The 13240-nt window shown below is 36.9% G+C and overlaps 1 protein-coding gene across 6 annotated transcripts in view; it reads right to left on the bottom strand.

Moving 5' to 3' along the window:
* The window catches only part of FBXL4 (F-box and leucine rich repeat protein 4), a 70291-nt gene that overhangs the window by 36785 nt on the left and 20266 nt on the right, over positions 1-13240 (bottom strand). For all 6 annotated transcript variants that reach the window (XM_059942033.1, XM_059942035.1, XM_059942032.1 and 3 more), the window contains one exon: positions 4773-5115. In XM_059942033.1, the coding sequence (XP_059798016.1) occupies positions 4773-5115 (343 nt within the window). The remainder of the gene's footprint in view (positions 1-4772; positions 5116-13240) is intronic.

The following is a 13240-nucleotide window of genomic DNA, read 5'->3' as shown; positions in this document are numbered from 1 at the left end:
TAAAAATTTGGATATCTATCCAGCTGCCATTTGTCAAACAATTTTGCACATCTACTGAGATGATCGTAGGATTTTTCTCCTTTGACTATGTTATTATTTTATAGTACTGTACTATTATCATATAGATTCTCTAATACCTTAACACCCTTGAATTCCAGGAATACATCGGAATGATTTTTTGTATTATATTTTAAAATAATTCTATTCACTATATTTTATTTGCAGAAGTAAAATTGGTCTGTAATTTTATTTTTATGTGCTATAGTATTATATCAGCTTCACTAAGAAGTTAAAAACTTTCCTTTTTCTTTATGCTATGAAAGAGTTTAAATAATACAGGATTTGATCACTTCTTAAATGTCTGAAAGAACCTATGAGCCATCTGGGCTTGGCAACCGTAGGACCTTAAATATTTGTAGAATGAATTAAAAATTTGTTGTTTTAACTACAATATTAAATATTACAATATTAAAAGCTATTTCAGTAAAAATTTTAAGCAGTTAGTGCAAAGAGGCATTAAAAGTTAAATATATCCATGTATCAGAGGATAAATAATTTACTTTTTTCCAGACGATTTATAATTTAAATAACTCCCAGCAATTGCTGGCATCATTCCAAAGTCACCAATATTAAAAGATGTATATTGTGTGAAAACATTTTCTGATCCTTAATATTATATTTTAAGCAAATATCAAAGTAGAAAAAGAATAATGAGACCATGACATTGGCATGTGAAAAAGCACTTTTGGATTCTGATTAAGCAAAAGATAACAGGTTTTAGGCCCACAAGATAATACCCATTAATTATTACTCATCTAGTATCTAGTGTCTGTCAAAAGATGTTTTTATATGGGGTTATCCTAGCCTAAAGTACCATTTGACACCATGCTGAAAGTAAGATGTTGCATGTAGGATGTTGTATGTCTCAAAACACAGCTGATCTGCCCTCAAAACCCACTCTACTCATAATACAATTATTTTCAATTAAAGAAACATTATGTCACTTGACATATTTAAATGTGGGGTTTTTTCTCCTTTAAATAACTTGGATTACCTATAATTTGGGCAACTTTTAAAAAAAGAGTTTCTCTTTTTACTCACCATGAGATCATTCAGTGTTTTGCAGCATTAACTCTTTATGCATTGTACTGCTTTCATCATGGCTAATTAATGTCCTTCAGGACGACTGATTCTATCTCTCGGTTTCATCTATGTGATTCTGTTGTATTGATTAAACCCCTTGCATGTACTGGAAGCTTTTACTCTTTTTTTGGCTCCTTCCCTACAGCATTAAGAGCATACTGAAATCTCTCCCAGCTTGCATCACAAACAGAAACCTTCCCACCCTGCTACATCTTCTGCCACTCGTCTTTTCTCCTTTTAAAAGATAAATTAGAGCAAATAATATCTATAATAATTTCATACTCTTCCTCATTTTGATATGCCTTATTGAGTGTGACATGAAGGGGTGGAGTGTTAGGATGCCAAGTATTATTCACTATTGGTGGACAGTCTTGCCCATGATTGGTGTATATTAACAGAAATATTTTTCTGCTTATGCTCAGAGAGCAAACACTTTTTGTCTCTGCTTCTCCCCCCCTCCTTGATGCCGTAACCAGATATGGTAAGGTTTTTCTCATCTCTCACCCTATGGTCATAGTTCCATTGAACTGATAATGGTAAAGGATTATCAGAGATCTCCCGATGACCAAAACCAGTGGGCACTTGTCCCTGAGCTCTCTGCAGCGGTACGGCTGACCACACCCATTTTATGTTCTTTATATACCTCTTTAGCTTCCTATCGTTGCTTTTAAGACAATCTCATCCTTGTCCCAAGTGCCTTTTCTGACTTGTCTTCCTCTACTGGACTCTTAGATGTTAGTAATCCCAGAATTCTATTCTTGGCCCTTTATTCACACCCTCAGAGCTTTCCTGGTCAGTTTCATCTACCATGGTAGCCCTCTCCTCTTCTGAGAAGACTCACACAAACGTAAACTCAGACCTTCCTCCTGAGTTTCAAACTCAAATAGCAACTGCCTACTGTCAACTTCTCAATCAGAGAAGTCGGCTTTGATGAATCACAGGCACCTCCAAGTCAATGCACCCTTCCACCTTCACCCACTGGCTTATGATTAATGGCATATCCATCCACCAGGTCATTTCAACCACAAGCCCAAAAGTCCTTGTGATGTTCTGCTTCATGTCCACATTCAATAGTTACTTTGATTTCTACCTTCTGCATCTCTGGAATACTTCTCCAGCTTACCTCCTTTCCAAACTTTCCAGTACCCAGAGCTTCATAACTTCTTGCCTAAATTTCTGCAGTAGCTCCCCGACTGGTATCCCTGCTTCCCACCCTGACCTCCTTTTGGTCTATTCTTCATTTACCAACAGAATAATCTAAGAAGGAAACCTCATTTTGTTATTCTTCTTTTAAAATGAATAAAACTTTCTATGTTCCCCTACTGACTACAGAAAAGGTTCACAATCTTCTTCATACCATGATATATATGAAAAACAAACTTTACATGAGGCCAAACACCTGGGCAATTATTCTAACTGTGGGCCAAAGCATGTGCAAAAATGCCTGCATAGGGGACACGGGTTCGAGCCCTGGTCCAGGAAGATCCCACATGCCACGGAGCAACTAAGCCCGTGCGCCACAACTACTGAGCCTGCACTCTAGAGCCCATGAGGCACAACTACTGAGCCCACGTGCCACAGCTACTGAAGTCCATGCTCTTAGAGCCCGTGCTCCACAACAAGAGAAGCCACAGCAATGAGAACCTCATGCACCGCAACGGAGAGTACCCCCGCTCACCGCAACTAGAGGAAGCCTGCGTGCAGCAACGAAGACCCAACGCAGCCATAAATAAATAAATAAATAAATAAATAATTTTTTTAAAAATGCCTGCATATTATGGATAATTTCTGGAATGCTAGCTATTATTCCACATCTTTTTCTCCCACTAAAAAAAGCATACGAAGAATTCAGAGAACACAAGAAAGTGAGTGTGAAATTATTATAGGTATAATCTTGGATTTGTTCTAATTTTTTACCAAAGGTAAATGATTTATAAAATCTAAGGTCTCTATGACTCCCCTCAACTGATTCTGCTGCGTACAGGAGAGACACAGCAGCCTGAGGACCACTGGCTGAAGAGAGAAAATGCAAACCTCTCAGTAAAACCCACAGAGCCCTCTACGACGTGGCAGGGTGGGCTGTGCGCTGCCAGGGCTGGGATGTCCCAATCACTGTCATCTGTGTGGACGGTGGCCTATGCAGTGATGCACCGAGGCAGCCCTGAGCCTGTGTCCAAGTTCATCTCTTGCAGCTTCTGCTATCAAATCCTATTCCAGCCACAGTGAAATACTGGAGTTCCCAAACAGGTCACACAGTTTCACTTCTTCTCACCTTTGGACACACTCTTCCCTTTGCCTGAAGTTCCCGTTATTCATTTGAATGTGATATGTTAAGCATTTTACCAGGTCTGGATAAAATTCAACAAACTCTTTAAAATACATTTGCTGAATTTAAATCTCTATACTGTAGTTTTAGGAAATGGGTAAGAATCAAGGAAGTGAGCTTCCTCCAGATGAACTGCTGCCACTGCTGCCAGGACAGACCTTCCTTGAAGCCCCAGGGAACAACGCTGTCAACATCCCACACTCCTCTCTGCCAGCTCAGCTCCTCCTCCCTCCTCCCTCCCTCCTCCCTCTAAGGGCCAGGGTGTCTTGTCCACCTATGAAGCTTCCTTCCATAACACAAGACTGGACCTAGAAGGCCTGGGTTGGATCCTGGTTCCATGGCTTACTGACTGAATTACCTTGGATCCTTAAATTCATCTTTATGTGGCAACTTTAGCTACTTCACAGGATGTACCATAGCATTTGAATTGTGAAATGCTGAACAGGCATTATAGTTCCTGTTAGGCACTCAAGAGGCGACCTTATTGTTCCATGCAAGTTAAGCTACTTGTATTATTACAATGAAACCTGAAATACCCACCAGTGTGGAAGGGGGATAGTTGAACTGGTTAAAGTTTAAGTTTATAAAATTTTCTTTAAAAGATCTGATTATATTATTTTTAACCACACACAGCTCTTCTAAGCAGGGGAAGGAATGCCTGGCCCTACTCCCACCCCAGGGGGTGTGCTAATGGCATTTGAGGCCTGTGAGCCAGGAGTGCTAAATATACCCTGGAAACACCCCTGTAGTGACACACTGAAAACAAGACTTTAGGTAAAAGGCACTCTATACCTGCCTAGACCAAAAATCATAGCTAGTTAGAATACAGAATAGAGTTAGTATAGAAGATTATATGACACTTGGAGAAACTGCGCACTATTAAACAGAATAAGCATTTCTCTCACAGTCTTATTAATACTCTTATTTTTCATAGCAAATCATCTTTAACATAACCGGTATCAAGTTAAGCACATATTGCCCATATTAACACTGTGTAATTATGAATTAAAGTGGAGTGTAATTTATCATTGCTTTATGTATTTTGGTTATTGTTAATCAGTGATAAAATAACATATATTTACTAGTTTATTCAGAATCACTAAAGTCAATCCAAAACAAAGGTGGTGAAGTTACTGAACACAATTTTGTCTAGTCTTTCCAAAATCAAAATACACAATACATCAGATTATGTATACCTTGCTAATGCTCCGATTTCTCTGACATCTAGCAAAATAAACATTAACATCTAAACATTTTAAAATGATAGTATGTCCAATATTGCTACTGAATATCTTTGGCTTACCTCATAAGGTAGTTTATCAAAATATCCATTACTTGTCCCTTCCCTGAGGGCAATACTGCTAAACTTTTTGTTCAGATTGTCCATTCCACATCCATTCTTTTCTTCATAGTCATCTTCTAGATCATTCATGTCAATAAGTGAAGTCTTGAGAGAAAGCACTGGCTTGTCCTTTGTACCATGTAATACAACTGCATCTAATTCAGTGTAATAATCCAGAAGAGAACTATTTACTTCCAGCCGTATAAGATTTGTGGGAAAATTTATCTGCTTAATACAAGGTTTAAACTGGCGAGCCTGGGAAGCATTCACCTTCGTAGGTTTCTCTGACCAAAGAATCTCCCATCTGCCAAAGAAAGAAACTTCCCTATAATACAGTTTGGAATGAGATTTATTGTTACCTTAATGTTAGGGGCCCAGCCCAATACATTACAGTGTGAAGCAAAAGCATTAGACAAGGTGGATAGGATCAAACCAAGAATTGTTTCCAGGACATGAAAAAAATTTAAAACCTAAATGCCATAGACCTTATTACTTAAAATATTTTTACTACTTAAATTATTTTTACAACTCCCTAGAAAGTCCTTTTTGGCAGATTTCACTTTGGTAAGCTAAAAACTGGAATAGGTAGTCAGAGGTACATGAACAACATTCAGTTTTACAGATAAAGTAAACACGAAGTATTAAAGCACACAGTAGAAAGCACTCCTGTGTGCATGCCCTAAACCAACTGTGGAAACTAAACTTCTCACCTTGCCTCACGAAGGTCCCCTTTTCTGTTTCTGTTACTGGTGCCATACAAATTCAAAACTTTCATTATATTTTTCTTTGGCCACAGTACACGGCATGTGGAATCTTAGATCCCCCCACCAGGGATCAAACCCACGTCCCCTGCGTTGGAAGCGTGCGGAGTCTTAACCACTGGACCACCAGGAAAGTCCCAAAACTATCATTTTCTTTGATTTTCTTTTATCCAGTCATTAAATTTTATCAGAGTTTTCATGAAATTGTCTCATATATGCCCTTCTCCTAAATTTCCATTATTGTCATCTTTTAGTCATCCTTGTATCCTCAGTACCTAGCAAGTGGCTAACACATAACAGGTGAATAACATTTTCTCCTATTCCTTCAAAATGAACTTCTACTTTTCAGCCAGGTTAATCATTACTTTCCAGATAATAAACTTATTTCCACACGAAGGTGTTTGCTCATGTTGTCTTCCTCTCCCAATGAAATGCCTAACCTACGATTATCTGCCCATCTTTTCTTCAAGGCCTAACTCATATTCCATGTCTTTCTATAGGTCTTCTTAAAAAATTATTTTCCAAAATTATTTAAAGATTCTTCATAACATAGCATCATTAGATATATAATATTCTCAAATATATGGCATAAATAACCATTTCTCTAATATTGTTTTCTAATATATCAGAGAAAATTAAAAACACAAACAAAAATACTTCAATAAATATTTCTATTTCTACTTATTTACTTTAGCTAGCAGAACTTTTACATAAAGATTTTATGTCAAAGATTAAGAACATTTTTAAGTCTCCCAATACATACTACAAACTGCTTTCAAAGAAGCTTATGCCAACAGTATATAAGAATGACCACTGAAAGCACTCTTTATTTTTAAAAATAAGCTCTAATTTCACAGTGACCCAGGTCTCTGTGACATAATTTATAATTCACTGACTATTAACACTTAAAATGTTTTCATATGCTTATTAATCATATCAATTTTTTCCCCCTCCAATATATTGTCAGTTCATTTCCTTGCCCCAATGGCCTATTTACTGTTTATGAATTTTTTTTTATACAGCAGGTTCTTATTAGTTATCTACTTTATACATATGAGTGTATATATGTCAATCCCAATCTCCCAGTTCATCCCACCACCACCACCCCACCCCCCACTTTCCCCCCTTGGTGTCCATATGTTTGTTCTCTACATCTGTGTCTCTATTTCTGCCTTGCAAACCGGTTCATCTGTACCATTTTTCTAGATTCCACATATATGCGTTAATATACACTTGTTTTGCTCTTTCTAACTTCACTCTGTAGGACAGTCTCTATGTCCATCCACGTCTCTACAAATGACCGAATTTCATTCCTTTTTATGGCTGAGTAATATTCCGCTGTATATATGCACCACATCTTCTTTATCTGTTCATCTGTCGATGGGCATTTAGGTTGCTTCCAGGACCTGGCTATTGTAAACAGTGCTGCAATGAACATTGGGGTGTATGGGTCTTTTTGAATTATGGTTTTCTCTGGGTATATGCCCAGTAGTGGGATTGCTGGGTCATATGGTAATTCTGTTTTTAGTTTTTTAAGGAACCGCCATACTGTTCTCCACAGTGGCTGTATCAATTTACATTCCCACCAACAGTGCAAGAGGGTTCCCTTTTCTCCACACCCTCTCCAGCATTTGTTGTTTGGAGATTTTCTGATGATGCCCATACTAACTGGTGTGAGGTGATACCTCATGGTAGTTTTGATTTGCATTTCTCTAATAATTAATGATGTTGAGTAGCTTTTCATATGCTTCTTGGCCATCTGTATGTCTTCTTTGGAGAAATGTCTATTTAGGTCTTCTGCCCATTTTTGGATTGGGTTGTTTGTTTTTTTAATATTGAGCTGCGTGAGCTGTTTATATATTTTGGAGATTAATCCTTTGTCTGTTGATTCGTTTGCAAATATTTTCTCCCATTCTGAGGGTTGTCTTTTCGTCTTGTTTGTAGTTTCCTTTGCTTTGCAAAAGCTTTTAAGTTTCATTAGGTCCCATTTGTTTATTTTTGTTTTTATTTCCATTACTCTAGGAGGTGGATCAAAAAAGATCTTGCTGTGATTTATGTCAAAGAGTGTTCTTCCTATGTTTTCCTCTAAGAGTTGTATAGTATCCGGTCTTACATTCAGGTCTTTAATCCATTTTGAGTTTATTTTTGTGTATGGTGTTAGGGAGCATTCTAATTTCATTCTTTTACGTGTAGCTGTCCAGTTTTCCCAGCACCACTTACTGAAAAGGCTGTCTTTTATCCATTGTATATCCTTGCCTCCTTTGTCATAGATTAGTTGACCATAGCTGTGTGGGTTTATCTCTGGGCTTTCTATCCTGTTCCATTGATCTATATTTCTGTTTTTGTGCCAGTACCATATTGTCTTGATTACTGTAGCTGAAGTCAGGGAGTCTGATTCCTCCAGCTCCGTTTTTTTCCCTCAAGATTGCTTTGGCTATTCATTGTCTTTTGTGTCTCCATACAAATTTTAAGATTTTTTGTTCTAGTTCTGTAAAAAAATGCCATTGGTAATTTGGTAGGGATCGCACTGAATCTGTAGATTGCTTTGGGTAGTATAGTCATTTTCACAATACTGATTCTTCCAATCCAAGAACAAGGTATATCTCTCCATCTGTTTGTGTCATCTTTGATTTCTTTCATCAGTGTCTTATAGTTTTCTGAGTACAGGTCTTCTACCTCCTTAGGTAGGTTTATTCCTAGGTATTTTATTCTTTTCATTGCAATGGTGAATGGGATTGTTTCCTTAATTTCTCTTTCTGATCTTTCATTGTTGGTGTATAGGAATGCAAGAGATTTCTGTGCATTAATTTTGTATCCTGCTACTTTACCAAATTCATTGATTAGCTCTAGTAGTTTTCTGGTGGCATCTTTAGGATTATCTGTGTATAGTATCATGTCATCTGCAAACAGTGACAGTTTTACTTCTTGTTTTCCAATTTGTATTCCTATTCTTTCTTTTTCTTCTCTGACTGCCGTGGCTAGGACTTCCCAAACTATGTTGAATCACAGTGGCGAGAGTGGACATCCTTGTCTTGTTCCTGATCTTAGAGGAAATGCTTTCAGTTTTTCACCATTGAGAATGATGTTTGCTGTGGGTTTGTCGTATATGGCCTTTATTATGTTGAGGTAGGTTCCCTCTGTGCCCATTTTCTGGAGAGTTTTTATCATAAATGGGTATTGAATTTTGTCAAAAGCTTTTTCTGCATCTATTGAGATGATCATATGTTTTTTATACTTCAATTTGTTAATATTGTGTATCACACTGACTGATTTGCATATATTGAAGAATCCTTGCATTCCTCGGATAAACCCCACTTGATCATGGTGCATGATCCTTTTAATGTATTGTTGGATTTTGTTTGCTAGTATTTTGTTGAGAATTTTTGCATCTATATTCATCAGTGATATTGGTCTGTAATTTTCTTTTTTTGTAGTATCTTTGTCTGGTTTTGGTATCAGGGTGATGGTGGCCTCGTAGAATGAGTTTGGGAATGTTCCTCCCTCTGCTATATTTTGGAAGAGTTTGAGAAGGATGGGTGTTAGCTCTTCTCTAAATGTTTGATAGAATTCACCTGTGAAGCCATTTGGTCCTGATCTTTTGTTTGTTGTAATATTTTTAATCACAGTTTCAATTTCATTACTTGTAATTGGTCTGTTCATATTTTCTATTTCTTCCTAGTTCAGTCTTGGAAGGTTTTACCTAAGAATTTGTCCATTTCTTCCAGGTTGTCCATTTGATTGGCATAGAGTTGCTTGTAGTAGTCTCTTATGATGCTTTGTATTTCTGCAGTGTCCGTTGTAACTTCTTCGTTTTCATTTCTAATTTTATTGATTTGAGTCCTCTCCCTCTTTTTCTTGATAAGCCAATGGCCTATTGAGATCCAGGTAAAAACTGATTACAGCAAGGCATTTAGGGAACTGAAATAGACAAAAGAGTATGAAACTCAGGGGAGAAATCTGAGCTGAGACTATAGCAGTCATCGACATACAAGTACCATAATGGTCTTTAGGCCAAGATGGGGGCAAGAAAGGCATATAGCACCACTCTTGGGAGAAGGGAAGTTTGGTAATTTCTACCTTTAGGAATAAAAGCATAAGGCAGAAACTCAATGGGATTCCAGTAAACATATCACTAACCGTAACAGTAGGACTTTTGCAGTTAACAGAACCCTATAATCACCCCATATTTGTTAGATTTGCTACTTCTCTCCTGAAAACTAGGAATAAAACCCATCAAACATATAAAGAACCTGTGAGTATTTGTATTCAGAGACAACCTGAAAGTAGGAATGGAGAGACTGGTCCCTCTCTATATCCAATCTTGGGAGGCAGGGGAAGAGTTCTAAGGAACAGAGCAGGTTGTGGCAGATTTAAGGAGGAAAGGAAAGCTAGCTGGGCATCTTCTCACTTTCTGTGACAAGGCAGAAAAGCAAATTTGGAATGCCAGCCTAGACCTAAGAAGTGCCCCCAAAGCCTAAATGCAAAAACCTTTAGGGTTTCCAACAATGGAATTGATTTGAACACTCTACTGAAAATCCACACAGTTAAACAGAGCTAGCTATACAGGAATAGAAGTATGAAACATTTAAAACCATGTTCGTGGGAAAACGCATTCCTAATTTTGGACAGTACATTTCCAAGAATCCTGGGGTAAATGGTGGAAGGTATGAGAAAATTCAAATTTTGGTTTTACTCATCCTTTTGTTGCTGCTGGAAAATGACACGAGATGATGTTGGAGGAATGTCTCATGTCCAAGAAACAAGGACCACTCAGGACCCTGTGAAATAACTGCCTGTACTGGTTCACAACACATGTGGACTAAACCAGCCTATTTTATTGTTTAGCTTCAATGAGAAGTTTTTATGAGCCTTAACAGAAACACTGAAAATGTAATATAGAAATCACCTCTGCCAGGTTCTTTGCAATAAATAAAGATACAGACAAAACATGTTCTTTATGTATAGCCTGACTTGTATTACAATGCAAATTACATTATAAAATTATAAATAAAACAAGCTTAAAAACAAGCACTGATTAGAGTACAAATATTCTATTGTAATAATGTATTAATCTATTAAAGTCCTCTCTCTCTCTCTCTACCTTGCAGAATGGACAAGGTTAAGATGATGCTTTAAAATGACTTCCTTAACATTTCTAGCATGTTTAAAAGTTTAATGCTATGTTAGCATCATTTTTGCTTCTGACTTTATATAGCATAAACATTATATATTTAGTTATACATATATCATAAGTTTAAATATGATAGCATTCTTAAAGTTGAAAAATATCAAACCTTATCAGTTATTAGAAATATTTTTAAATGTCTAAACATAAAAAAATTCAAGTATCATTAGTTTACTTATATTTTATTTTGATTTTTCTTGATAACCTAAGAAGTAATAAAGAAAAGTGGTAAAAAGATGGAAAAATTATTTTATAGGTCGGTGGCCAGTTGAATTAAATTAACATTAACTCTGAGACCAATACAAATTGATTTGGGGGTATCATCTGTATTAAGGTGATTTTGTTTAAAATTCTAATAGAACTAGAATATATTATTTTAAAGTTAGAAAGAGAAAGATATCTACATTACCCAACAAGAGAATATGCCAATATCTTTTTTTTAAATTATAGTATGGTTGATTTACAATATTATAATAGTTTCAGGTATGCAACACAGTGATTCAATATTTTTACAGATTATATTCCACTTAAATTTATTATAAAATAATGGCTATATTTCCTATGCCAATCTTTTTATTTTAGAAAATTAATGCCAGAATTTAAAAAACTAGTCAGTGAAAATAAGCAAATACAAGCAAATGCACATGTGCATGCATGTGTGTACACATACACACACAATTTTCCATGAGATAGCCCTGACTCTTAATCCTCTAGACCCAGAACAGTGTTGATGAGATTAAACTGCTTTAAGTCATGGCCTTTGTAGTCTGCACATTTATGTGCTGACTATATATGCCCACACACTGTATTCATCTACTGGACAAATCTGACAAACACTAATGTCCTTTGTAAGTATTTTAAATCTACAGTATCATGTGCAAAATTCAGCATGGAATCCCTATCAGGCTGCGCTTTGTCTGCACTTGGAGTCCTTAATTCTGGGTTGGTAACCAGCATTCTCTTTACCAGCCCACTTATTTCTCCTTCTGTTGATTGCTCTGAATGCCTACTATATGTCCCGTGCTTGGACACAAAGCACTCTGTCTCTGTAACTGTTGACCTGTTGTTACTCACTGAGAACGTCTCTCTAGGGCTCCCAGGAAGCAGCAGGTAGACAAGAGAGGAAGAGACACGTTCATCAACGGAAACCGGAGAAAGCAAGTTTTCTAACATATTCAGGTTGGAAGCCAGGCACATGGATGCAGAGAGCTTCCCTATAAACAAAATTCCTCCTGGTTAGTAAGCACATCTAGTAACCAGCAAGAAGAAAGTTCTCTTGCCAACACTGTTCCATTTTAGCTGCTGAAAGTGAAGGGATAGAATAGGAAAACAAACTAGAATAAAATTAAAGTACTCTCATAGGTATACCTACTCACTCCCTGCTTCCCAGCCTGTCCCTGATTGTAACTAACAAAGTGGCATCTGCTTTAAAAAGAACTAACCTATAAAGGGTCTGATCATTTCTGACTTAAATGACAAAGTCATGCTTCTTGACTCACAAAGTCAAGGGGACCAGACTATGACCAATTCGCGAAATCATTGCTTAAGCAACTTCCTTTGGCAACTTCTGTGACGGCCACTTTCTTTCTCCCTGCTTTCTTAAATTCAATATTATGTAGTGAAAATGCTTTCAACACTCAAAAAAAAAAAAAATCCACACCACTAAATTTTATCCCCAAATAGCTTCATTCCAGTAGGCTTCCTTAATATGACCTCAATTTGTCATTTTCTTCCTCCTCTTTTTTCTGTGTCTCTTCCAATGTGTAACCCTGCACTAGGCTTTTTTCTGACTCTTACACAAGCATCTATTAAGATCTTATACTCAGAACCAGGACACTCTATACTACCTTTTTTCTTTTCTCTTAGTAGAGCACTAGGCCTGAAGTCAGAAGACTTTTGAGATCTTACAGAACTACCTGTAACTTTCCTACCTCACTCACTGAACAAAGAAATGCAATCAGACAAAATGGAGAAAGATTGCTTTTAAATTTTAAATGTTCTGGGACAAGTTCATTTCCCATAAATTCCTGAGCTACTCCAACACACTCCCTTATTTGCTAACTCCTAAGGGAGAAATAAAACCGTATGCAATTAATTAAAGTAATAGGCAGTACAGTCCAGTGGTTCCTAAACCACAGTGTGTGATAGAGCTTTCCATGATTAAATGTGAAAAATAAAGAATACATTGGTATATATAAAGATATGCACACATATACACGTAAGTTGCCAACCGCTCTTTATTCGAGATTCTGAGCATGCTAATTTCTCAGTATAAACTGGGGTTTCTTTTATGAAATGATAGTGATGAAGAATGATGTTGGTAGCAAAGTAAATAACCTGACAACCCTAAATCAGTTCTCTAACTTTTATTATCAATACCATTATGTTTACCAGTTTATTGGAGTTGACTTTCTCTACCTGTGCTCTGCTTAGATCTCCTGGTAGGTCTGGTGCCCATGTCCCAGATGTGCGGGCTTGCTCCT

The sequence above is a fragment of the Balaenoptera ricei genome, chromosome 12 (assembly GCF_028023285.1).
Source record: "Balaenoptera ricei isolate mBalRic1 chromosome 12, mBalRic1.hap2, whole genome shotgun sequence".
In the NCBI taxonomy this organism is placed as follows: Eukaryota; Metazoa; Chordata; class Mammalia; order Artiodactyla; family Balaenopteridae; genus Balaenoptera; species Balaenoptera ricei.
This window is presented reverse-complemented; position numbering and strand designations above follow the sequence as displayed.